Source organism: Crocuta crocuta, unplaced genomic scaffold, assembly GCF_008692635.1.
Source record: "Crocuta crocuta isolate KB4526 unplaced genomic scaffold, BGI_CrCroc_1.0 scaffold291, whole genome shotgun sequence".
Classification (NCBI taxonomy): domain Eukaryota; kingdom Metazoa; phylum Chordata; class Mammalia; order Carnivora; family Hyaenidae; genus Crocuta; species Crocuta crocuta.
The window spans coordinates 324,871-352,825 of NW_027527977.1; the positions used below are offsets into that span (position 1 = coordinate 324,871).

At 35.4% G+C, this 27,955-nt stretch overlaps 1 protein-coding gene across 6 annotated transcripts in view; it reads right to left on the bottom strand.

Moving 5' to 3' along the window:
• Window positions 1-714: 714 nt before the first annotated feature.
• Window positions 715-27,955, bottom strand: part of CRISP2 (cysteine rich secretory protein 2) — a 40,047-nt gene continuing 12,806 nt past the window's right edge. For 3 of the 6 annotated variants that reach the window (XM_077752826.1, XM_077752825.1, XM_077752827.1), the window contains 4 exons: window positions 25,999-26,144; window positions 25,265-25,362; window positions 22,899-22,987; window positions 20,418-20,964 (listed from right to left, as the gene is read on the bottom strand). In XM_077752826.1, the coding sequence (XP_077608952.1) occupies window positions 20,837-20,964; window positions 22,899-22,987; window positions 25,265-25,362; window positions 25,999-26,144 (461 nt within the window). In that variant the 3' untranslated portion in view covers window positions 20,418-20,836. Of the gene's footprint in view, window positions 881-2,903; window positions 3,108-9,403; window positions 9,556-20,417; window positions 20,965-22,898; window positions 22,988-25,264; window positions 25,363-25,998; window positions 26,145-27,955 lie in introns of those variants that run through there. The other 3 variants (XR_013332382.1, XM_077752828.1, XM_077752829.1) reach the window with 3 other exon arrangements.

The window sequence follows — 27,955 nt, forward strand, 5'->3', positions numbered from 1 at the left end:
GCTTCTAGGAATATATTCATAAATTTGCCAATATAAAGAATTTTGGTACAATAGATGGTTCAAGTTGGCTGCTACTTAGTTTCCACTGGAGATTAAGATTTCTAAGTATTAAAGTTTTGATAAAGGTGATTGAGAATGCTGGAAATTATAAGGAAAGCAACTCTATACATAAGAAAGTAGAGGTAGAAGAAATGGCTTAAAAATGATACATGTTTTCTATTAAGCCCAACTGATGAGCAAACATAATGGATATACTTGGTCTAGATTTACACTCGATGTAATATTTATAACAAAGATACATGGAAAGTAAAAGAATTCCCATAAGTACAATTTGAAGGAAGCTCTAATTTGAATGATTAGGAAGAATTGGATGGCTAATGGCCATAGCAGGCAGGGGAACTAACTAGAAGTATTAGTTGTAGCATCTTCCCTAAGCTCCCTGAGCAGAGTTAGAATTTCTTTCTCTGGCTTGTATTTACCTTACTCTTCTATTAGAACACTTAAAACAGTAAGATCCTTGAGATTAACGACTGGGCCTTTATTTGCTTTTTTGTACAATATTTGGTCAGTACAAAGCCAAAAGCAAGCCCATTGAAGTCTTTTTTACATTTATTTTCTATACCACCGCAAGATTTGTATTCCTATCTCTTCCCACGGGAATTAATGAATTGGTTTGTTAACATATAAATACTTCCAACATAATATTTGTGGAAGGCCTTTTATAAATTGTGCACATTATTGCTTACTTATGTTACTTCAATAGCATGCTAATCTTTCATTCTGGTTTCATTTCTTGTCTTCCTTTTTTCCATGTTGATGGAATGTTATAAGTATTTTTCTTCCGGTGTCTCTTAATTTCTTGTTGCCTCAAATCTTCAGACTGGGGTGAAATAATAAAAGCTTTCTGAATTGGGGTGACTTAATAATCGAATCCTAAATGATCTTTCAACTGTCAGATATTCTACTTGTCTTTCAATTTATAGTTTCTATTCAGTAACCTGGGGCATTTCTATCAAGACCTGTAAAAGAAGATGCTTATAAGAAATGCCAGGAATACCATGTGTTAACCTGCATAAATGGCTCAACTTATTTGAGGATTTAGCTGGTCTTTTTCAAATCCTCTTGCAAACAAAGCCATTTACAATTTTCCTTAATTATAAGATAAACCTTTGCTGTTTATCCTAATATTTATTATTTTCTTACCAAGTTAGAAAAATACTTTTGATAATATATAGATATGAAATTATTGATTATGAAGTCCCTTGGAGGGATTTGCTATCTCAGAACAAGAGGAAGTGAAATCCTAGTTTGCTCTGTGCAGTTGTGAAGTATGAGCAGTGCCAATCTGAATGTTTTTGTGGCAAGTTTTCCCACCTCCTCTTTCCTCCAGATGAAGATGGTCTTCCACCCATGAATTGAAAGTCCCACGTCATTCTATTTTGGCTTCAAGTAACCCATGTGTGCAATTCTTTGTGGTATGAATTGCCCCTAACTCATTAAAAACAGACACTCAAAGAAATAGTGAAAGTGTCGTTGTTGCTGTGTTCTTAGTTACCATCATTAATAAAATTGTGCAGAAATGATGGGACTTTCCTTATTTCCTTTTGTACCAGTAATGATTGAAAAGAACCTCTTTTGTTAAGGTACTGTTTAAGTTGTGGACACTGATGTTGCCCAGATTCTCTTTATCAGTGGGTGCACCCATCCCCCAGCTGTCCTGAATGTTCGTTATGTGTGCGTGGTTAGTGGCTCAGTGGCCCTCTTTTCAGAACAACTGCCCTTACCTTGCCCTAGGATGTAATGCACTTCCCAACATTTAGGAGAACTCAGGAGCCAATGATACCTCTATAAAAAGGCCATTTCTCTTGTTTCAAGGTAGGATTAATTTTCACATGCAATTTATGCCTAGAGTGTGCTTGTAGTATGATGAATGAAGTTAGTCTCCAGTAGAAATCAAGTTCTTGCTTATCCCTCCCCTATCCTGTTTTCCTTACTCTCCTCCTGAAAACATTCCCAACAAATCACTTGAATCAGAATTCCCCTTTTTGGCTCCCCTTCTAGGAAACCTGACCCAAGATACTTGTTTTCTCCCTCTAGGTTAACGTTAATCATTTGATGGATTTTTTTTTAAAGCTATCATCTCATTGAATGTTAAAACCCATTCTAAAATTTAAAAGAGAGAGAGAAAAAGAGAAATTTGACAATTTAAAAAATTCCCTTTGAGACCATGAAATTCAGATTTAAGCAATTTTATGCAATGAGTATCTAATTCATTAGTATTATTATTGTACATAAGAATTATCAGCTAAGAAAATTAAAACAAGCTGCTTTAGAGTTCCCATCTCAAGTTGCCTTTCTGGGCAAAACAATGTAAAGATTAGGAAACCAAGTTAGATCAGAATGCATCAGTGTACAAAATAAATCTGTAATAAGAACAAAACTTTTGCTTTTGAAAGTAAGCACCAATCAGGCATTTTGCATTGTTTATTCTAGCTACTTCTTGTCATAATCAGACATGGAGTAGAGAAAAGTATTGCCCGCGCCCTAATGGTTTTCCTCTCATTTGAGAAGCAGCATGATGGGAAAAACAATAATTAAAGGACTTGACATCAGGAAACTGGAATCAAATTCCAGTTCCAACTTAAAAGGTACACAAAATCAGGCATGGTACTAAAAATCTCTAATTTCTACTTTTCTGATTACCAAAAGATGGCCTGTTTCCCAATTTGATCATGAGGCTAAAATAGGAAAAATAAGAAAATGCCTGATTCAGAGTAAATTTTCAATGATTTGCTCCCCTTTCAAGGACTCTGGTGAAGCATTTAGTGACTATTATTCATTACCTTATTTATTCAAGTAAAAAAAGTAATCTATGTCCACTATTTGTGTTTTTTAGCTAAGTTTAATAAATATAGACATTGCTGTGGTAGGATTTGCAGTGTACAGAATGGGAAAGGCATCTATTTATGTAATGATTATACAAATTAACCTGGGCTGCTTTCTGTTTCTTGTCTCTGATTCCTCTTCTACTCTTTCCTCCTCTTTTCTCTGCCTCCTCTGCTTCCATCTTTTTGACTTCTCCCTTTTCATTCATAGTCCAGAATGTCCTGGATAACATGTATAGGAAAGATTAAGGCAAACAGATATCATATGTTCTGGAAAATAAACTATAAGGAATTTTCATGTTTTCTTAGTGACTTGGGAAAAATTTGTGTTTATGCAGTTAAGAAACTAAGAAAAAAATGGGGCGCCTGGGTGGCTTAGTTGGTTAAGCGTCCGACTTTCGCTTGGGTCATGATCTCGCAGTTCGTGGGTTCGAGCCCCGCGTCAGGCTCTGTGCTGACTGCCAGCTCAGANTAAAAAAAAAACTGTTAAGAAACTAAGAAAAAAAATAAGTTAAGAAACTAGTTTGTATTCATTACTTTTTTTTTAAATTAAAAATTAACGATAGAGAACAAACTGAGGGTCGATGGAGGGAGGTGGGTGGGAATTGACCTAGATGGGTGATGGGTATTAAGGAGGCACTTGTGATGAGCACTGGGTGTTGTATGTAAGGAATCACTGAATTCTACTTCTGAAACTAATATTGTACTGTATGTTAACTAACTAAAATTTAAAAAATAAAAAAAGTATAGGACTTGATATTCTAGTGACACATTACCAAGTGAAATCAATACACTTAATCAAATTACCTGCTTACTAGGATTATAACTCAATCTACTCATCAGGAATTTTTTTAAAAAAGCATTCATATAAAACATTTAATAAGAAGTGGGTAATGAAATAAAAGTATATTTTCATGTTTCAAGTTATAAATTGTTTAATGGGCAGGGACAGTCTTTAGTTTTTAATAAGAAATGAGTGTTATAAGAGTTGTTCTACAAGTCTGATATTTATATTCAGGAACAATTGAACAATTTTAGCTTGTTGATAACCATCTGTACATATTTATGTCCAAAATATTTCATACTAAAAACTTAATTCTCTTCATATATTTCATTTGATTGAATTAAAGGAAACACATTTTCTTTGATGTGTGCTTAAAGCAAGCATCAGCAAACACTTTGGTGTAGGTATTCCCGTCCAGTTCTGTGTTATACTTATATTGTTATGGCTAAGATTTACGAAGGACATCAGTTTAGTGAACGAGTTTTGATGACCTTCCAACATCATGTTTGCCTTCCTTCTTCCCATCAGGACTCATATCTACTTGTGGACTCTTGTGGTTCTGAGAAATATGACCCCATACCTGGCTCCTGACAAGGAGGAGGGGGGAGATACATAGAGCTTCAGCTAAACTAATTCAGAACACTACTCAAGCCGCTTTATTCCATTGTGATTGAAAAAAGCACATGACCAAAGCTAGCCCAGTTCATATGAACCTCAGAATAAATGCTTACATGCCAGTGTAATGATATTACTTACTTTTCCCTCTTTTGGATGACATGTTATCTGGATATGTAGTTGGAAAGCTAAGGTCATGGTTGTCACTGTTATAATCACACTTTTCAATTCTTTGTTGAACTGCCTCTAATTTTGCCTCTTTGACTCCATGAAAATTGCCTTTCTCAAGGGCATTATTGGCTCAGTTGTTGATCCTCTTCTCTTATTTGATGTACTGGCAGCTTATCTCTCATCATTAAACTGTTATTTTTTTCACATGGCTTCTAGTGAAGTACAATTAATTCATACCTCAAAGGCCACTCTTCATTTTTTTTTTCTCAGAACTGTTACTGTTTTAGTACCCCAGGGCTATCTTCAGACATTTCCTCTTTCCTATTCACACTCCTTTCATGATTTCATCAAATCTAATGTCTTTAAATATCTATATTTATATGCTGAGGATTCCCAACTTTATACCCCATTCTGGAGCTCTCTTTTGACCTACATATTCAAATACCCAAATATCGACTCAACATCTCTACTTGGTTACCTAAAGGCATACACAGCTTATCCAAAATTTAACTTCTGATCTTTCCAGTGAAACATGATCATCCTGAAGCTTCTCTAACCCATGATATAGCAATTCCCTAATTCTAGTTGTTCACTTCCAAACCTCATACTCTTGATTCTTCTCTCTCTCTTACTCCCACATTAGATCTATCAGCAAATCTTGAAAAGCCTTCCATTCAAAGTATACCTAGAATCATACACTTTCTTACCATTGCACAGATCCCATTTTGGCCTTAAGTATCCTCATCTCTTGTCCTTAATATCTACAACAGCTTCCTAACTGTCCACATTTAGTCCAACTTCAGAGCAGTAGAAAATTTTGTTAAAACATGAATCAAAATATGTCATTCTTCTCTTGAAACCCGCTGGCTGCTTCCCCAGTAGCTCTTCTAGCACCTTCAGTCTCACTCTGAAAATAAGCCACAGCTCTTACAATAGGCCAGGAGGCCCTACAGGATTTGCTTCCCACCCTTTATTCCCCCGATCCCAATTTCCAGTATTTTCTACCTTGCTCACTCAACTTCGGGCCTTTTACTATGAACCGTATTACATATTTTCCTAATTTATCCTCATAATTGTTTGTCTCCCTCCACTAGAATATAAGGGCAAGGAGTTTTGTATGTTTATTATAAATTTTTATCATGGGTAACATTGCCTGACACACAGTAAGTATTAAATAAGTACTTATTGAGTGAATGAAATGATGAGGAGTCCAAAGCAAAGCAAACAAACAAAAAACAACAGAAAATTTCTTATGATTCTTCTTTTTGCTTCGTATGTATAGCTTCAGTAAGAAACACCTTTCCTTTGAGCAACCAATGTGTCCTTCCCAAGTATTTGAAATTTCTAGGTCTTAAATGGAATAGAGGCTGACACACTCATTATAATTTAACAACTATCATTAAGATCAGATGCAGTTTAAAATGTGATGTGATTCTTAAAATAATTTAGAAGAATGGGTGGGCCATAAGTTCATGGACAGCCTACTTTGCCAATGCCAAGCTATTCTTTGTAAGAGCTGTGACTATATGTAAATAGTAATTAGATGATATTGCCTCATTGTTCCTTGGTCCCCATGGCCTCATGACTATCATTCCTGGGAAGTTTGAGGCAGCAGAAAGAGCACCCAGCCCCATGCCTGCTGCATGCTGTTACATTTGATAACATCCACTAGTGAAATTTCTTTCTGTCTTTTGACTAGACAGGGAAACCTTAGTTTCTCACTCACCAACCTACATGGCTGTCTGCCATTAGTCCTGAGCCTTGCCTGTAGTGGTGAGAAGCTGTATCACATTACTACTCCTTGAGGTACAGATGTTCTTATGCCTTGAAATTTGGCCTAAGGAAACTGGAAGGTGACATTAAGTCTCACATTTTTATTCATTCTGTCTTGCTGTGTAAAAAGCCATTCACTGAGGACATAAGTACCTTGCTTTTAGTTCCATGTTTGAAACCACAGATTGATTTTGAATAGGATTGCAACATAACCTTCCAGTAAAGCCAATACAGGGAGGGGAACAGAACTGAGAGGACTGCAGAGAAATGAATCTGGTGACTTAAGGACATTGAAAACCTTTGGCTCCAGAAGTATGCCCACTTTTGATTTTTATTTTTAGCCATACAATTAAGAAAATCCCCTGTATAGTTTAGGTCATTTTGGATTGGGTTTTCTTATTTTTGCAACAAAAGAATACTAATATATCTATGCAGTTAATTAGGGAATGCATAAAAGCAAATATTTTGAAATAATAATAATATACTCTAATGAATAAGAATGGATGTTTATAGACTATCAGCTACATATATAGGATTCAGGAGGTATGCATTAAATGCAAGGTATATTCCATATACTGGTGATATTGGTGTCTTAAAGAGGAAAATAAAACATCACATCCTTCCTATTGTAGATGAATTAGAATAGCCTTGGGGTACTATAGCGAGGGGAATTATTCTTACCATGGACTCTTCGAGGGGCTTGCAAATAGTTACATTATCCTACTCTGGGAAAGGAACATGGTTGGAGATAGAATTTATAGCCAATTTAGAAGGTCATAACCTTTCAACTAAATGCTTTAATTTATAGGAAAGAGCATCTGTTGGAAGATTTTTAAGCAGAAGGTAAAACGATAAGTATGCTCTAGGAAGTATGATTTGGTAGCAGTGTGTATGGTGATTGACCTTGACAAGTTAGCAGACTCAAAATTAATAGCTCAGGTAATGGGGTTTAATGATATTTAAGGATGGTATCATATCCTCACAACCTCAATTTTTATTTTATTGTTGTTTCAAGAGTTTATAATAAGCCATCATTTTCAGGGGCTTTCCCTCTAAGTCATCTTTTACTGAAGGTTCATATTCAGAATTGTACATTAGAAAATAATGCTCCTTATGTAGTCTGAGCAGAATGATAATGATATCCAATGTTTGTATAATGTTTTTTTACTGTAATGAAATGTTCAGAAATATTATGTTGTGATATACCAACAAAACTGTGAGGTAATTGGGCAAAAAAATTATTGAAGCTTAGAAAAACTGCAGCTCAGATAGTTAAGTATTGTATGCTGTGTGAGTTCAGAGAATGGGAGCAGGTGTGGGTCATCATTCTCTAGAGATTCTTAGATGCTCATTTCTCCCCAATGGCTTCATAATAGGCAGAATTGGTTAACACCTTCTGTATTCCACCAGAGATTGAAATTAATTTAGTGTCTCAGCTACCTCCTGCTCACCTTGATTCAGTGACCCAAGACTACACCAGAACCAAAGTCTTTTTGCTTTCTATTCTTTTTTCCTTCCTTATTTTTTCCCCTTCCTTCCTTTCTTTTCTTTCTTTTTTCTCCCTCCCCTTCCTCTCTTTTCTTTCTTTCTTTCTTTCTTTCTTTCTTTCTTTCTTTCTTTCTTTCTTTCTTTCTTTCTTTCTTTCTTTCTTTCTTTCTCTCTGTCCTTTCCTTCCTTCCTNCAAATGATCTACAGTAATGGAATTCTTTGGAAAATAATATAAAATCTGCCCACATTGTAAGGGATGGAGGTCTATACTTTCCATGATGTCAGGATTTCCCAATGCAAATAATCAGCACATATGAGATATAATAGATTCTCAGTATAAATATACATATATATTTGAATGAAAGACTAGCACTTGCTTGCCAGACATATAAAAATAGTGCTGGATGGGTGCTACATTATAAATATAACTTGATATATATCAATGTCCATGGTTGCCTTTTAATTTCAATGTTGTTCTTCCACCAAATATATTGTAGTATGTTCCTTTACACTAAACTTTTAGATATTTTTACTTTTTCCTCCAATTGTACATGCACCAAACAACCAATATATCAACTTGTAGTTTTAAAATAATAAACATGGTATTAAAGAGAGCAGAACTTCAGAATCAACTAAATTTTCATGTTTCCAGAAGTTCCTTCCTTGTATTTACTATGTCTCAAAGGGAAGTTGGCTCTTATTCATTCCTCCTTACAGAAATAGAATGGATATTCCGTGTTTACCAAAGAGGTGGAGATGACAATTATGCTTTTCTTTATTTTTGATAAAGGTAGTGTTCTTTCACATAGAACAGGAAAACATTAAGAATTTCTTTGGCAATACATCCTTCTTGAAATATCTATGTCAGTCTCACAACAAACAATTCACAACTTCCCGGTAAAGTTGATGCTCCTGGTTGCGGGAATGAGTCATTAAGGGCCACTGCCTTACACTGACCTACCCTGTTTAATTAGATCGTCTTTCCTTATTAAGTTGCAATTTAATAAATTATAATTACATTCCAATCTTATCTCCAGAAAGTAAATCTAGGTTACCTTCACTGGAGTTTTGGGACTTTCCAAACATTTCAACTGAAATTGTTTTATTTTGGTTTAACAAATTCACTTGGTTTAACAAAGAAATAAAATTATATTATAAATTTCTGACTCAATGAACTGCCTAATTGCTTGCTTGCATAGAAGTTACTGGAAGCATTGATTAGTAGCACCCAGTCAAGGTCAGAATCTTGTGCTAAACAAGTACGGAGAACTAGACATTGATATTTTCCCTCTAATTAGCATTTTCAACCATTTCCAAATATCCAAATATCTATAATAGTGTTTGCAAAGAGTCCCCATGCTTTTATAAGAATTTAATGAAATTCTACTGAACACTTATATGAACAGTGGGCACACACACATAGTTTTATAAAATGAGATCAATCTTGATTTATATATATAAACTATCAAAAAGAAATATTGAGTTTTGCAACATTTTTTAAAAATGTGAATTTGTTTATTACTCTATATGTGAAACCATGGTTCAAGATGCTAAATATAAAAGAAAAAATTTTTAAATAATAAGAATTTCCAAGAGGTTAGCCTCAAGCTTTCAAGATTTTATTTTTCTGTCCCTTGCATTTGTCATGTCAGTCAGCTTATATTGTTCTCCTTCTTCATCATTTTTCAAAGTTAACTTATAGTGATACTATGATTACTTGGAAAAACTTTTCAATATCCCCCAAGCATTGGATGATTTGTTACTCTCTCCTCACAGCTTTAATTATTCTTTTCTTCCTTCAGATAATCGCACTGAACTATAGAGTTTAAAGATTCATCCCTTGATAGAAAAAAAATAAAAATAGGAGTTAGTAATCTGTCTCCTGTGGCATTCATTTATAATATACTCCATATTATGTTCTTTAATCTTTTCTCGTTCTTCTGTTTTTGACACTTTTGGTGGACCTTTACATCTCATTTTCACAACCTTCAGCATATTCTGGGATTTTGCATATTACTTCACTTACTCCCTAGGAATCTAATGTAGCATCTCGATTTTATTTTTTAATTCTATCAGCTTTAATTTGAAATATACATATTTTCTTTCTTTTTAAAATATACATATTTTCTTTTTAAAAAAAATTAAATTCAAGTTTAGTTAACATACAGCGTTATCTTGGTTTCAGGAGTAGAACCCAGTGATTCATCTCTTACATATGACACACAGTGCTCATCCCAACAAATGCCGTCCTTAATGCCCATTTAGCTCATTCCCCACCCACTTCCCTCCATCAACCCTGTTTGCTTTCTGTATTTAAAAGACTGTTATAGTTTGCCTCCCTCTCTGTTTTTATCGTGTTTTTCCTTCCCTTTCCCTATGTTCATCTGTTGAGTGTCTAAAATTCCACATATAAGTGAAATCATAAGATATCTGTCTTCTCTGGCTGACTGATTTTGGTTAGTATAATACCTTCAATGTTGCAGTAAATGGCAGGATTTCATTCTTTCATCAAAAAGAATGTGTGTGTGTGTGCGCGCACGCGCATGCGCATACGTGTGTATGTGTGTGTATATCACATTTTCTATATCTGTTCATCAGTTGATGGACTTTGCATCATGACTTTAAGTATCATCTATGCCGTGATGATTCCCAAATTTTTATTTCCATTTTAGACTGAATTCCAGATTCATNAGGAATCTAATGTAGCATCTCGATTTTATTTTTTAATTCTATCAGCTTTAATTTGAAATATACATATTTTCTTTCTTTTTAAAATATACATATTTTCTTTTTAAAAAAAATTAAATTCAAGTTAGTTAACATACAGCGTTATCTTGGTTTCAGGAGTAGAACCCAGTGATTCATCTCTTACATATGACACACAGTGCTCATCCCAACAAATGCCGTCCTTAATGCCCATTTAGCTCATTCCCCACCCACTTCCCTCCATCAACCCTGTTTGCTTTCTGTATTTAAAAGACTGTTATAGTTTGCCTCCCTCTCTGTTTTTATCGTGTTTTTCCTTCCCTTTCCCTATGTTCATCTGTTGAGTGTCTAAAATTCCACATATAAGTGAAATCATAAGATATCTGTCTTCTCTGGCTGACTGATTTTGGTTAGTATAATACCTTCAATGTTGCAGTAAATGGCAGGATTTCATTCTTTCATCAAAAAGAATGTGTGTGTGTGTGCGCGCACGCGCATGCGCATACGTGTGTATGTGTGTGTATATCACATTTTCTATATCTGTTCATCAGTTGATGGACTTTGCATCATGACTTTAAGTATCATCTATGCCGTGATGATTCCCAAATTTTTATTTCCATTTTAGACTGAATTCCAGATTCATGTAATCAATTGCCACTTGATACCTTCACCTGTATTTTGCCTCAAACTCAATAACCTGTGCCTTCTTACCATATCATGATAATCTGTTTCCATTCCTTTCTTCCTTTCCTTTCCTTTCCTTTCCTTTCCTTTCCTTTCCTTTCCTTTCCTTTCCTTTCCTTTCTTTTCCATTCCTCCTTCTTTCTTTCTTTTCTGTATCTGTTTATTTTGTTTATTTTTTTAATGTTTATATATTTCTAAGAGAGAGAGACTGAGTGAGCATGAGCACATGTGATCAGGGGAGGGGAAGAGAGAGAGGTGGACAGAAGATCTTAAGGGGGCTCTATGTTGACAGCAGAGCCTGATCTCATGGTGAGATCATGATCTGAGCCAGAGTCCCGACACTTAACCAACTAAGCCACCCAGGCACCCCATCTGTGTCTGTTTAAATTAAGGCATAACTTATATACAATATGGTGCACATAATTTTAAGGATATATAGCCCATTTAACTTTTTCATATGTATTTAGCTATGAAGCAGCACTCCAGATGACTCCCTCATGCCTTCGTATATCAGTATGCTTCCAGATCTAGTCTATCTCTTGTTACTTTTTTTTTTATAATTACAGAACAGGTATTTAAATGAATAGAAATGCAAGTCAGTAGGACTGAGTCACTATGTAATTTTATGAAGTTATAAGAAAATATTCTATGCCTGAATATTATGTAACTACAAGTCTTAAATGTCACATTGTCAAAAAAAATCTTTGAGTATAGGCCAAGCAATCTAAGAACTTTATATAAAGAAAATTTTTCTTTTCAAATAAATACATTTGAATCCCAACTGTAAATTAATTTCATTAGATCGGGAAACAGCATTATGCAATGCTTAAAAGCATTAGTTTTTCATCGGGCTATATTTGGGTTGAGTNCCTTTCTTTTCCATTCCTCCTTCTTTCTTTCTTTTCTGTATCTGTTTATTTTGTTTATTTTTTTAATGTTTATATATTTCTAAGAGAGAGAGACTGAGTGAGCATGAGCACATGTGATCAGGGGAGGGGAAGAGAGAGAGGTGGACAGAAGATCTTAAGGGGGCTCTATGTTGACAGCAGAGCCTGATCTCATGGTGAGATCATGATCTGAGCCAGAGTCCCAACACTTAACCGACTAAGCCACCCAGGCACCCCATCTGTGTCTGTTTAAATTAAGGCATAACTTATATACAATATGGTGCACATAATTTTAAGGATATATAGCCCATTTAACTTTTTCATATGTATTTAGCTATGAAGCAGCACTCCAGATGACTCCCTCATGCCTTCGTATATCAGTATGCTTCCAGATCTAGTCTGTCTCTTGTTACTTTTTTTTTATAATTACAAAACAGGTATTTAAATGAATAGAAATGCAAGTCAGTAGGACTGAGTCACTATGTAATTTTATGAAGTTATAAGAAAATATTCTATGCCTGAATATTATGTAACTACAAGTCTTAAATGTCACATTGTCAAAAAAAATCTTTGAGTATAGGCCAAGCAATCTAAGAACTTTATATAAAGAAAATTTTTCTTTTCAAATAAATACATTTGAATCCCAACTGTAAATTAATTTCATTAGATCGGGAAACAGCATTATGCAATGCTTAAAAGCATTAGTTTTTCATCGGGCTATATTTGGGTTGAGTTCATGATCTGACCTTAGCTGACTATTTATATCTGGAAAAGGTACTTAACCATCTTATCCCTGTTTACTCTTCTGTGAAATGCAGACAAAGGACTTTTGTAAGGATAAAATACAAAAACGCATATAAAAAAATTCAGCATAGTACTGTAGTATGTTTTCTAATTAACTTTGGTACTCTAAGGGGAAACAGAAGAAATGTAGAACTTATTAAGCATTACTATTATCTCTCTCTCTCTTTTTATTAATGTTTATTTATTTATTTTTGAGAGAGACAGAAAATTAATAGGGGAGGGAAGAGAGAGAGAAGGAGAGAGACAATCCCAAGCTGACAGCACAGAGCTGGACACGGGGTTCAGTCCCACAAATGGTGAGACTAAGACCTGATCCAAAATCAAGAGCCAGGAGCTTAACTGACTGAGTCACTCAGGTGCCCCTAGTATCTTTTACATGTTTTTTTTTTTTTTAAATTTACATCCAAGTTAGTTAGCATATAGTGCAATAATGATTTCAGGAGTACAATCCAGTGATTCATTCCCTACGTATCACACCCAGTCCTCATCCCAGCAAGTGTCTTCTTCAATATCCCTTGTCCATTTAGCCATCTCCCCACCCACAATCCCTCCAGCAACCCTGTTTGTTCTCTATATTTAAGATTCTCTTATATTTTGTCCTCTTCCCTGTTTTATATTATTTTTGCTTCCCTTTCCTTATTTTCATCTGTTTTGTATCTTAAATTCCACATACAAGTAAAATTTTGTTTCATTTTTTCTCTCCTCAGAGAGTCCTCCTTAAAATTCCTGCAGGGTTGGTTTAGTGGTTATGAACTCTTAGTTTTTGTTTGTCTAGGAAACTGTTTATCTCTCCTATTTGGAATGACAGCCTTGCTGCATAAGGAATTCTTGGCTGCATATTTTTTCTGCTGTGAACCTGATCTGTTTTCCCTAATAGGTTAAGGACCTTTATTCCCTTGCTGCATTCATAATTCTTCCCTTGTCTGTTTATTTTGTGAATTTGACTGTGATATGCCTTGTTGCCTATTGGTTTTTGTTGAATTTAATGGAAGTTCTGTGTGCTTCCTGAATTTTGATGTCTGTGTCTTTCCCCAGCTTAGGAAAGTTTTCTGCTATGATTTACTCACACAAACCTCCTATCCCTTTTTCTCTCTTTTCATCTTCTGAGACCCCTATGATTCTGATGTGTGTGTGTGTGTGTGTGTGTGTGTGTTTAATGAGTCACTGACTTCTCTAATTCTTAAGTGTGCTCTTTTGCCTTAATTTCCCTCTTTTTTTCCTGCTTCATTATTCTCCACAAGTCTGTGTTCTACATTACTGATTCCTGCTTTGCTTCATCCATCCTTGCAGCCGTGGCAACCATTAGTATCTTTTACTTCTAAATATCTTGCATGCATTATTGCACTCCATCAAAAACATAAGAAAAAATCATCTCACTTTAAAATAAACAATATCTGGGGCGCCTGGGTGGCTTAGTAGGTTAAGCGTCTGACTTTCGCTTAGGTCATGATCTCGCGGTTCGTGGGTTCGAGCCCCGCGTCGGGCTCTGTGCTGACTGCCGACTCAGAGCCTGGAGCCTGTTTCAATCTGTGACTCCCTCTCTCTCTGGCCCACCCCTGCTCACGCTGTCACTCTCTCTCTCTCCTAGAAATAAATAAAACATTAAAAAAATTAAAAATAAATAAATAAAATAAACAATATCTGATGATTTTTTAAAATTCTATACACAAAGCAAGAGTGCATATTATAATCATATTTCCCGACACTAGGATTTGGTTTTCAGACAATTCCCATTAATTGTTTTCATGTATGTATATGCCTTTATGTGTGTGATTGGTAGAGGTAGTGTTTTCCTCCATAAAGAGCCATAAAGTCTAAACTTTACACCCATTTACTAATGCACAGCCCTAGACTCCAAGACATTTTCTCATGTACTAAAACTTCCCCTAGAACTGCTCTTTTCCTGCTCCTTTTCAGCTTTTTACAGATCTAGAGTGCTAAGAATTCAGTATATGCACACATGTATTTTTATAATGTTGGAAGGACGTCATGAAATTCCTAGTAGTGATTTAAGGATGAATCCTGAAGGATTGTTGATTAAAGGGTGATTGCACATGTAAATTTTGGTATTTTATATTGAGGGTTTAATTAACTTTTTAATTTTTTTGGTAAAAATGTTTAAGGCAATAAATTTTCTTGTTATCACTACTTTAAGCATATTCCATAAATTCTGATAGAAAATATTTTTTATTACATTATTTTATAGATTTTGGTAATTTGTATTTATACATCCCCTGTCACCCTAGATTTGTTTAATAGAGGGTTATTAAATTTTCAGGTAGAAAGGCCTTTTTGAGTTTTGATTTTATTCGTAATTTATGGTTTAATTATGTAACAATAAAATACTTTTTATACTTCTATTTTATGGAATTCATTTAAAATTGTTTTTGCTGATATAATGTCCTACATTTCTTTTTCCTCATTTTAGATCTAAACAATTTTAGAAGAAAATATTTTCAAGGTGAAAATACAAATAAAGGCCTTTATTTCATTTATAAATGCAATTATCAGCACTGACTATAGGTTGTAACTTTTTATTTAATAAAAAACTATATGTTGAATAAATGTGTTAAATACTGTATATACAATACAAACTTTTAAAACCATAAATCATTGTGGAACTGCTAATATTTTCTTTTTCCTACGTGGTTTTCGGCCAGAGGGAATATTGTCTGACTCTTTCTGACTGTTTCTACATTACTGGAAGCATCAATGTGATGCATTTTTCAGTGACTTCTACATATTTTGTGTATCCATGTATATAGTTTTGCTTCTTTAAGTGTATGGTGTGTAGATTTGCTTTTTAATTTTGTAGGCACTGGCCTATTCTGTTCTTATTCTTCTCTAAGTAATATTTAATTTTACAGATGTAATAAAATTTAACTTTTCAGCTGGGAATTTCCAGTAAAAGATACAATGATTTGATTGTCTTTTTCATTGTCTTTTGAAACTACAAGATCTAATTTAGTTGAAAATAAGAAATATAATTTGCTTTTATAGACCAAAAATATTGCTATTTTAAATTTTGATTGTACTGTCTAGTAATGATAGAGTCTAGTATTTATTAGCTATGTCTATCCAGTCTAGTTTCTATATGTTATATAAATTTTAAAAAACAGTTTAATTTTTTAAAAATTTATTTTAATTCTAGTTTGTTAACACACAGTGTTATACTAGTTTTGATGTGCAATAGTGTGATTCAACACTACCATGTAACACCTGGTGCTAATCACAAGTGCACTCCTTAATCCCCATTATCTATTTCACCCATTTCCTCAGCCCCCATCCCAAAACCATCCTCTTAATATTTTTGTTTTGTTTTTTAATTATACTCAGTGGGCTCAGTTTTATGCCTTTCAGAAATTTTTCTTTTAAATAATTGTACTAAATCAGATAAAAATATTTTATATATTTATACATTTTGCATAGTTAACCCCTTTTTGTACTTCCAATATTCTCATCATATGCCTGCATAGTCCATTAATTTCCACAAAATTCATAAGTAAACTTAAAATTTAACACTCATCTTTCACCCTCATTCTCAATGATCTCAGTTTTAGTATGTGGTAGAATGACAATATAGGTAGCTGGAGTCATAACCTGGATACGAAGTTATGAAGCCTAGTACTGCTTCTTAAGCCTCCAAAGACAAAATGATAATTTTATTTATATATTTATTTTTAAGTTTATTTATTTTGAGAGAGAGGGAGAGAACAGGGGAGGGATGGAGAGGGAGGGAGAGAGAAAATCCCAAGAAGGTTCCACACTGTCCACGGAAGAGTCCCACGTAAAGCTCAAACACACAAACCAAATCATGAGATCGTGACCTAAGCTGAAGTCATGAGTCAGAGTCTTAACCAGCTGAGCCACCCAGGCTTCCCAGAATGGTACTTATATCGGTCACCTCTTCTCTCTCTCTCTCTAGTTACATGCTCCTGCTTGTATTCTTTATGACACTTACGGTGTACGATATATTATTGGCTTGTTGGCCTAGCCACTGATATATTATTTACAGTACAAACAGTTGTTGAGGGCCTCCTATGTGTGAAACACTCTTCTGGGTGCTGGAAATGCAGTTGTGAAATGAACAAAGGAGGCAAGGTCCCACTAGAATGTGAACTCCCTGAAGACAAGGCCTTGAGCTTGGTTGACCAAGCTGACAGGGAGCCTGGTACCAAGGGAGGTATCCCAACCTCAGGACAAGCTGCTGCTGGGATGAGATGGGAGCCTAAATTCATGGGGGCCTATTGGAAGCTTGGTGACATGGGAGCTGCTTAGGGTTGAAGGAGCCTGCCAGGATTTTGGGGCCATAGGGGCTGCCTGGAACTGTGGATGCCAACATAATCTAGGGTAGATCAACAGATGAGGTTCATGGGGGCCCACTAGGATCTGGGAGCCAAGTAAGCTGCCTGAAGCTTTAGAGATCTACCTGGGGCCTCTGGAGCCAGTAACACTGGTGTGACTTGGGGCCTGGGTTTGCAAGCCTGGAAGGAGTCTCCTAGGGCTACAGGAAGTTTCTTGGTGCTGAGGTGGGCCAGAGGTCTGTGGTGAAGTTAGGTATTCACTACACTCTAATTCCCCCACAATCCACACAGGGCTGCCTAGGTCTGGGGTAGGTGAAGGATCAGGTGAGTGTGAATCTTTTCTTACTTCTGTGTTTCACCCAATTGCTGTATACCTTAGCTAGAATCCTTGGCTCTTGTGAAGGCATTTTTGTGAATCATTCTTTTGGTTGAGGGATGAGTCTAGAAATTCCTGTGCTGCCATTTGCTGACATCACCCTGCAACCAATTCTATGACATTTAAATTTTTTTAATGTTTATTTATTTATTTATTTTGAGAGAGAGAGAGAGAGAGAGAGAGAGAGAATCCTAAGCAGGCTCTGTGCTTTCAGCACAGAGACCAACATGAGGCCTGATCTCACGAACTCGTGAGATTATGACCTGAGCCAAGACCAAGAGTGGGATGCTTAATTGACTGAGCCACCCAGGCCCTAACATTATGACATTTTATTTTTAAATGTGTTTTTAATGTTTATTTATTCTTGAGAAAGAGAGAGACAGAGCATGAGCGGGGAGAAGCAGAGAGAGAGAGAGAGAGAGAGGGGACACAATCTGAAGCAGGCTCCAGACTCTGAGCTGCCAGCACAGAGCCTGATACAAGGCTTGAACTCATGAGCCATGAGATCATGACCTGAAGTCGGACGCTCAACCGACTGAGCCACCCAGGCACCCCAACACTATGACATTTTAAATGCTTACCTTTATCATTAAATTTTTACCAAATATCCTCAAGAGAAACAGGATTATTATAGTCATTTTATAAAAGAGGAAGTTTAAGTCTGATCTTGTCACTATAGTTTGCATTTTCTATTTTTATATAAGTAGAATCACACAGTATGTACACTTCTATATCTTCTTTCACTCAGACTAATTACTTTGAGATTCATCAAAGTTGTTGGCTAATCCAGTTATGTGTTAATGGGCAGTTGGATCTTTTCTAACTTTTTGCTATTACAAATAAACCTACTATGGATGCTCAAGTACAAGTCCTAAAGAGATCTATGTTTTCTTTTCTCATGGGTAGATAGAAATGGAAAGGCTAGATCATATGGTAGGTATATAGCTTTTTCAGAATCTGCATACATACTTTCTAAAGTAATTGCACCATTTTACATTCCCAAGAAGAACATATGAGGGATCCAGGTCCTCTACAACTTCACCAGCACTTTGTATAGTGAGTGTTTTTCATTTTAATCCTGATACTTGGGTAGTAGTCTCTCATAGTGGTTTTAATTTGCATTTTTATAATGATTTATGATGTTGAACATCTTTCCATATTTTTATTTGCCATCTGTACATGTTTTTTGGTGAAGTGTTTGTTCACATCTTTGGCCCATTTTTATTGGATTGCCTGTGTTCATTATTACTAAGTTTCGAGAGTCAGCATATGTTCCTGATACAAATCCTTTTTCAGACAGATGCTTTGTAAATAATTTCTTATAGTCTGTGACTTGTATTTTCTTCTCTTATGAGTGTTTTTGAAGAAAAGAATTCTTTCATTTTGATGAAGTCCAATTTATCACCTTGTACTTTTATAGATTGTTTTTGACTTTGTATATAAGAAATATTTCCCTACCCAAAAGTTGCAAATGTTTTCTCTTTTATCTCCTAAACATTTTATAATTTCTTTATTTGGGTCTATGATAAATTTTTGTACCAAGTGCAAAGTATGGATCAAACCTTCATTGTTTTAAACATATAGATATCAGTCTTTCCACTACCATATATTGATGACTCTTCTTTCTCCATTGTGTTTCTACTACTGTCAAAAAATCACTGTCTATATACAGCTGACCCTTGAACAACATAAGTTTGAATTGTATGAGTCCATTTATACATGGAGTTTTTGATAAACACATTTACAGTACTGCAGAGTAAAGTACTATACAGAAATTATTTTAATAATATTTTTTTCTAGCTTACTCTATTGTAAGAACACAGTATATAATATGTATAACATACAAAATATGTGTTAATTGACTATGTTATCATTAAGGCTTCTGGTCCACAGTAGGCCATTAGTAGTTAAGTTTTTAGAGAGTCAAAAGTTATACACAAATTTTTGACTGTGCAGGGGGGTCAGTCTTCTTCACCCCTGTGTTGCTCAAAGGTCAACTGTATATGTAGGTCTGTTTCCTGATTAGTGATTATGTCTCTCATTTCTTCTGTGCATAAGAATATTTTACTCCTTCTTTTCTAATTAGATGTCTTTTTGTCTTATTTGATTTACTGGCCAGAACTAGTATGATGCTTAGTTATGAGAGTGACATCTTTGCCTATTTTCTGATCATAGGGGGGAAAATTCAGTCTTTCACCATTAAATACAGTGTTAGATATACATTTGTTTATAACTTTTCTTTATTAAGTTGAGAAACTTCTTGTTTTGCTAAGAGTTTCATCAAGAATGGATATTAAGTTTTATAAAATCTTTATTCCTTTTTTTTTTAGTTTATTTATTTTGAGAGAGAGAGAGAGAGCAGGAGGGAGAGAGAGAATCCCAAGAAGCTCTACTCTAGCAGTGCAGAGCCTGACATGGGGCCTGAACCCACAAACCATGAGATCATGACCTGAGCCAAAATCAAGAGTCAAAGGCCTAACCAACTTAGCAACCCAGGCACCTCAGCCTCCTTCAAATCTTTAGATTTCTTGTGTATGTTTTCTCACCTCTAAAATGGGCCTACTTCACCATGTTTTTGTCATCAATCTTAAGTGAGAATGTATACAAATACTTGTAAATGATAAGTCTCTCTGAAATATTATTACTTTTTTCTCAGAAGGTTATATTTGTTTATGTTGTCAGATAATACTCTCTTTTAACTTATCAACTAAACCTGTAGGGTGATCAAAATATCAAACAATAAGTAAGAACAGACCTGATTCCCATATATTTGTTAAAATTTTATAGGCAAAGATTTTGGAAAGTTTCCACTGTATTATCATTTATCTGGGCTGAGTCTAGCTGGGGTAAATTATGAATACTCAAAAATATTGAGCAAGAATTATTTTTTATACTAAAATGTGATTACTTTTGTTTAAAGAGGAGGCCGTAAAACAAAGGTACATGTCAATCTTTGAATTTATTCTTTATTCAGGTAAAAACTCATGTAGCAGGAAAAACAACGATGTTACAGCCTTCTTTTTTTGGGGGGGCATGCATTTCAAGAAACATGTACTTCTCCATTTTGATCCAAAGATTCAGTGACCAAAAGTCTATGATTATACAACTTTCGAATCAACTTGATTCAATTCATTAAGTTTAAAGTACCAAATTGCTATCAAAGTCTGAAGTTGTCATCATAGACTATGCTGCTTTTGTAAATCACTGTATGAAAGAGATTTCTATAAAGATCCAGGAGAAAGAAATGCATTACTGTGTGGAACCATATTTGTAACTAACATGCCTACAGTCCCCTGTGGTATGTGTTAATTAAATGATGCAGCCCTCATCACTTAGTCCTGCAATGCACACTGGGCATCTCAGTAAATTTTGTTTTCACATAAGCAAGTAGCCTTGCACTTTTCCTTAAGCAATTCGTGTCCACAGCCAGCTGTTGTCTTCAAGGAATCACAGTTACTAAGGAGATCTTCATACTGGCAGCTATTGGCTGTGACAAAAACAAATTAGTTGCTTCATTATCATATCCTTAGTAGCAGCAAAACAATCCACACATTCAAAGTGCATGAGGTGGGTAGGAGGCTGGACAAAACGAGTCAACATCACTTACACAATGATGGGCTTTTCCTTTCTTAAGGGACATATCAGGTGCCTTAGCTGAGCTCACTGAACAATCTATCACTTTTTTATTTTGAATGTGGTGATGTTTCTGAAATGAATTGACCTACATTTCTCCCTTAGTCAAAAGAGTAAAATGAATATAATTAAATCTCTACACCTGCAGTCTAAAGTGGGAGTCACTAGTCACATATAGCTATTGGAATTTAATGTATTCTAAACTAGATAAAGTAAAAAATTTAGTCCCTTAATCTTACTAGCCACATTTCAAGGGTTCAAAGTCCACGTGTGACTAGGGACTACTTTTAAGACATATGCTGATAGAGACTATTTCCTTCATTTCACGCTCTTTAACAACACTGTTTTAGACTCCAATGCTTTCTTTCTGGAGAAAGAGATTTCTATGGGAAGATAAAGTTGTAAAACAATGATAATATGCATTCTTTCCTTCTGGTATTTCTTGGATCCTCTCCAGGAGCCAGAAAGTCAACAATTTCAAGCTAAACTCATCATGCTGCTCACAAGGTTAGCAATTCTTGGGTATGGTACCCTCGTACCCCTCCCACAATCTCAGGGAAGGGCTCTCTGACTACTCAGTAATTTAGGCCAGAACTGAATCAGTGTGAATTTCATCTTTCCTACTTCTGATCAGCATTCAACCAGCACAGGTAACAAACCCTAGCTACTCTATTCCTTGCTTTCTAGCCCTGTCCAATTCTCTGCATTCATTTTTGTCAGTAATGCAGTAAAGACATCTTTTTTTTTAATCTATAATTTTCAACAGTTTTCTAGCTGGCTTCCATCCAATCATTTCTATATACTATTGCTAGGAAGCTTTTTATAAAATATGGTTCTGACCCTGTCACTCTTTTGTTTAAAACCTTTCAGTTGAGTGTTTATTGATACTAGGATAAATTCCAAACTTCTTAGCAAATAGCATTTCAGCAGAGCTATAAATATGTAACTCTTTTTCTTCTTTAGTTGATTTATAGATTTGACATATCAATATTATTAATTATAACTATACAATCCAGTCAGTAAGAATGTTAACTAAAGGTGAATGTACCTGAAAAGTAAAAATCTCAACAAATGATATCCATTCAACTCTATTATTCATAATAATTTTAATCCAAGCATCCCAACTATAAAGAGCTAACAGCTATATTTACTACTATTCATTACAACTTTAGAAATCATATATATGACATTATTACTGTCTCCTGTTGCAACAATATTTGTGTAGGTCTATGAGCCAATGCTATATACAGATTTGATTTTGTCATTAAAAATGTGCACTAAACTACTATCAAAACACAAAGAGTAGTTAATTAACCACTGTGATTCCAATTATACTATAGAAAAAAGCAGTAATCCATGATGAACTCATTAGTACACAAAAAATATAATATTTGGTTTGCCTGTCTAGATTGAGCTATAGTGTGATCTTATGCCCATAGATTTGCATTTTAAAAACAACTTTTGGTATAATGATATTAACTTTGATGAAATGAACTATTTACCAGAAATATGTATAGTTAATATTAATGAGTTACATTAGTTACAAAAATACATTGATGGTAGATATTTCATTCTTACATGTGGTAATATTCTTTTCATTGCAAATAATGTGTAGGTTACTAAAAGTGTGTAAAACATTTACATAAACACACATTCTGTTGAGTAACATTTGTCTTTTGCAGAAAGCAATTATTTAAATTGGTTCCTTTAGGAGATTTCTTAACCCATAAAAAGAAAAGAAAATATCAACGTTTTATTATAATAACAATGTAATCACTTCAAACTTACTGCATAGTCCATCCTCACAGTTACCAGGGCAACTGGCACAAGGTGTTCCTTGTTGGTAAGGGGTATTCTTTTTACTCACATTGTTACCGCTGAAATTTATAACACATAATGTCAAATAACTTTCACTTCACAGTTTAGTTTATACTCCCCAAAGCAGTATAAATCACCAAATATACATGACTATTAAATGTTCTTAGGTATGTTAACAAAACTGAAAAATTTTAATTCCCAGTGAGTAATTCGGGTAACATTCAAATTAAGAAACATACTTGACATACTGACCCATGTCCTTGTCTATAATTTTTCATGCTGAGCAACTAAGTCACATTAATGGGAGTGTAAAGTTTTTAGGGTATATTTCAATGTGGCAACACTCTTTAATCTCCTGCTAAGTGTCAAATTGGCAATCCAGTACACCTCACTGTGAGTGCTAGGGGTTACGTCATATCCCCTTGACAGATGAAAGAGCCCCTGGGGCACAGGCATTGTAGTTTGGAAAAGAATATTTAATGTTACTATATCATTTTTTATTTGAAAGATAATAAAATACCAAATTTTACACTATATACACATTTTACTTTTAATGGGGAGTAGTAATATTTAAGTAGTTAGTGGTGTATGTAGGGGGTACAGGAGAGAAAAAGAAGGTTTGTGAATTTCTAGAGGTGGTATGCAAGAGATTTTTAAAGGGAATGTTAATTTTAACAAGTTTTGACAAGCATGAATATTGAGTATAGTCACATTATAGTGACTAACTTATAACTCAACTTATGATCATTACCTATTGTCCATTTAATTCATATGAAATACAAGGGAGTCCAAATATCAATAGTGTCAAGTGGGCCAAAGACACAAGGCCGTGCATTTGAATCTCAGCCCCTGCACACAATATACCTGAATGTGTGTGAGCCCCTGGAAAAATGTGAAATAGGCACAAGCGTGCTCTGGAAGTTCTCTCACCCCTGCTTTCCCTCATTATTCACTGCAACTCTCACTTCAGATGAGTGGCTTCAGATTCTCCTATTACAGCTGGCAATGAATTTGGATGCATCCTCCTAGGAACTTTCAATTCCTTCTACTAAACCATCATAGGTGCTTGTGGAAAAATGACATTGGGAGTCATACTTCTCAAATGGGAGATCCACATACTTGGGTTATCTACAGTCTCAAAATAGAGCCTGAAGGAAGCTTGATTTTAGGGGTCCCCCTGTCCCCAGTGGCAAGGAATTTCAAACATTTAAAGACACTAAGGTTAACAGATATGTTGAGATTAGGTCTTCAGTATATCCACAGCACTTATTCTGGGTAAGTTCAAACATAATCCTTAATGAAAGAACACATTTCCTGCTACATGTCAGGACCTTAAAGGATGGTTCATAATGGAGATTTTGTGCAAACTTCTGAAAGACCAAGAGTAAGGATATTCTTTTCTGAAATCTAAGATACATTAAAGATCTCTTGAAAAGCTTTTGAGAGCCAAAGGACAAATCATCTGTGATGGTAATAATGGAAGTGGCTTTTTAGATAAACAGGGGCAGGAACATTTTAGCAGAAAGAGCTGAAATCACAGTCAGTCATTCCCCATTTGCCACTCCACTTCGGTCCCTTGCTTCACCATCAAGCTGCCCCCCTGCTAGGGTATGAAGTTAGTGAGAACTAATGATATCAAATCTAGAGAAATGCACACTACCCAGGCTCATGGAATAGCTGTGGGCCCAAGGGAAAGATGACTGAGAGAAAAGATGTCACTCTGTAATTGAGGAAAGAAGGTTTCAGATTTTACACTTGGAATTGAGAATCTGGTCTCTTCTCTGATAATTGAATATGTCACAACTTAAAAGGCATTTCCAAAGATTTATCCCTTTTGGATAGACCTAGAGGATATTATGCTAACTGAAATAAGTTAGAGAAAGACGGATACCACATGATTTCACTTGTATGTGGATTCTAAAAAACAAATCAAGCAAATAAGCAAAAAGCAGAAACAGACTATAAATACCAGGGGGTGGGGGATGGGTAAATTGGGTAAAGGGGAGTGAGAAGTATGAATTTGCAGTAATGGAATAAAATAAAAGGTACAGCATAGGGACTATATTCAATTGTATTGTAACAGTTATAATAGCATGATGACTGATGATAGCTACACTTGTGAGCATAGCATAAGGTATAGACTTGTCATCATGTTATATACCTAAAACTAATATGACATTGTGGATCAACTATACATGAATTTAAAAAATGAAACAACTATTTATTCCTTCCATTTACTGAAATGTTTTATATTCCAGTTTGTTTACTCTGTAAGAATTTTAAAATATTAAATAGCACATAGGATTATTGTGTTAAACTCTAAAGTATATACTTACGCAGGACAATACTGGCAAACATAGTAGTATTTTAGACTTTCTTGATTGGGACAATAGGCAATTCCACATCCAATGCGGAAAGAGGAGTACCAAACAAGCTACAAATCCAAAAAGAATATATGAGTACGTTAAAGAAGAGGGAAAATATTGAAAAAAAAATGTAAAACTGAAAACATGGTACTATTGTAGTTTGTAGCCAAGTATCTTATGGAAATATACAGTTCAATTATTGAAACAAAGTCACAAATTTTAAAATGGTAAATTTTAATATATATTCACTATTTTATCCAATTTTAATTTAGAAAAAGTATGGAGTGTGTTTCCTTACCAAGAGTTTTGCAAACTATGGGAAAAAAGACAGCTCTAGATGAAGTACCAGCTAATGCGAGGATTATTCTATCTAGTCAGGCTCTTACCCAAATTAAATATTGGACTTGGTCATAATTTAAAATGTATTTAACAATTTTGAGAGAGAGAGAGAGAGAGAGAGAACACACAAGCAGGGAGGGGCAGAGAGAGAGAGAGAGAGAAAATCCCAATCAGTCTCCATGCTGTCAGCTCAGAGCCCAACACGGGGCTTGATCTCATGAGCCTGAGATTGTGACCTGAGCCTAAATCTAGAGTCAGGCACTTAACTGACTGAGCCACCTGGACCCTATAACTTGGTCATAACTTTAAAATGCTTTCTATATTAGAGCATTTGTGGCAGAAGTGTTTTCATTTGCTCTCTTTACCTGGGTGTAATGTCCAACAACTGAACTGGGACTCTTAGGTCCTACACCATAAACAAAATTATTGCCTTCCTCATACCAGTTTTGGATCGCATTTGACCAGGAAGTAGGGTCACTTGACATATAGAGATTCTCACCACATTTTGTACCTAAAAAGAAACATAATTCATAAAGAAGCAATAAAATATGCAATGGCAAAAGCAATCAATTATATGAACACAAGGGTGTTGCCTTTCAAACATAGTGCCTGTACTTGCTGACTCTTAATACATAGTTAAAGGACTTCCATCCTTATCAGCTATAAAGATGAATAGAAGACAGATCTGTCTAGCATGTGAAGGCTGGGCTCAACATGTACAACTCTGAGTAGGTTGAGAAGATCTTATGATTTAAAAATCCTCTGGATTGCTAAAATTGCATTTGTTTTCATGCTAAATTCTTCACATGTGTAATGTCTTCTATGCTCTCAGCTTTGTACTGTATACTTGCAAAAAGCAGTAAATAACTTTTATTCTTTTTCTCTTCTTGTTCACCCTCATCAGAGATTGTTCACATACTGCACCCTGAGTAAATGTGTATGATTATGATTTTGTGTGAACTTGGAGAAAAAGATCTACAAGCAATTTTAAGAGCTCCAGTTAAGACCCAAATGACATCAGCAAGGATGGCAGTGTTCAAAGCTTTTGGATCCTCCCTTAATCAATAAATCAGAATGTCATAAGGCCAAATCCTCCTCAAAGGTTTTGGGAAAAAGAGCCTTGCAGAGGGTGACGTCAGGAAGATGGTGGAGTAGGAAGGCCTGGATTCTCCTTCTCCTGACTAGAACACTGATCCAGCACAAATTTCTGAACAAATTGCCATTATGAGAAATCCAAAACTAATCAAAAGGCTTCCATACTCTAGAAGAATACAAGCCCAGACTCACTGAAGCTTGTAGGGAAATTGGGCCATCCTCTTACTAGAATATCTACCTTCAGCACAGTGCTTGCCATAAGATCAGGAAGAAATCCCATATCTCCCAGCTTCTCCCAGAAGAAGGAAAGAATTAGTTCATGTGCCCAGCCCCCTAAAATTTCCCTAAGAAAACTTCCCAGATGGGTGGCTTCTGTCTTGTTAGTCTTGGAGCTCTGGCACTCAGGCGCAGGCTAGCCACTTGGAGGAGAATGGAGATGGTGGCTAGGGCTGGTAGATATCACATCTTCTCTCCCTGGCTCAGCACAGAGCAAGCAAATGAAAAATTATAGTTCTCAGCTTCCTCCTTGGGAAGCAAAGTGTTGATTGGTGTGTCCAATGCCTTAATTTCTCCAGGGCTGCCCAAAGAACTGACATCTGTCTTGCTAGTCTTAGAGCTCTGATGGGTTTGGCACAGTCACAGTCTTGTCCCCTGGGGGACAATAGAGATGGTGGTTTGGATTGGTAGATGCCACAGTTTCTCTACCTATCTCAGATACAGAGCCTGTTTCTCACAAAGGTGGGAAAGAGTTGGGCATCCAGTGCCACAGCTTTTCCAGATGCTGCCCAAAGGGCTGACTTCTGACTTGCGTCTCTGAGAAAGTTAACAGACCTTTCATAACAATGTGGGGTTCATGAGAATAAAGATTTGCCATAGCTGCTCCTCCAGGTTCAGCATAGAGTGAGGAGATAAAAATTCCAAGCTTCTAGCCTCTTCCTGGATAGGGAAAAGAGTTGGATGGAATGCCCGACGATCCTTTATTTTCAGAGACCTGCCTGAGGAATTGACTATTGATCTTTTCTGACCACAATTTAAATAGACATTTTCCAAAGATGTTCATATGACCAACAGGAATATGAAAATGTGCTCAATGCTGCTAATCATCAGGGAAATGCAAATCAAAATGATGAGATATCATCTTATACCTGTAAGGATGTCTATGATAGGTGGAGAAAGGACATATAGTAGAGAATGAGGAGAAATTGGAATGGTGTACACTTTTGGTGG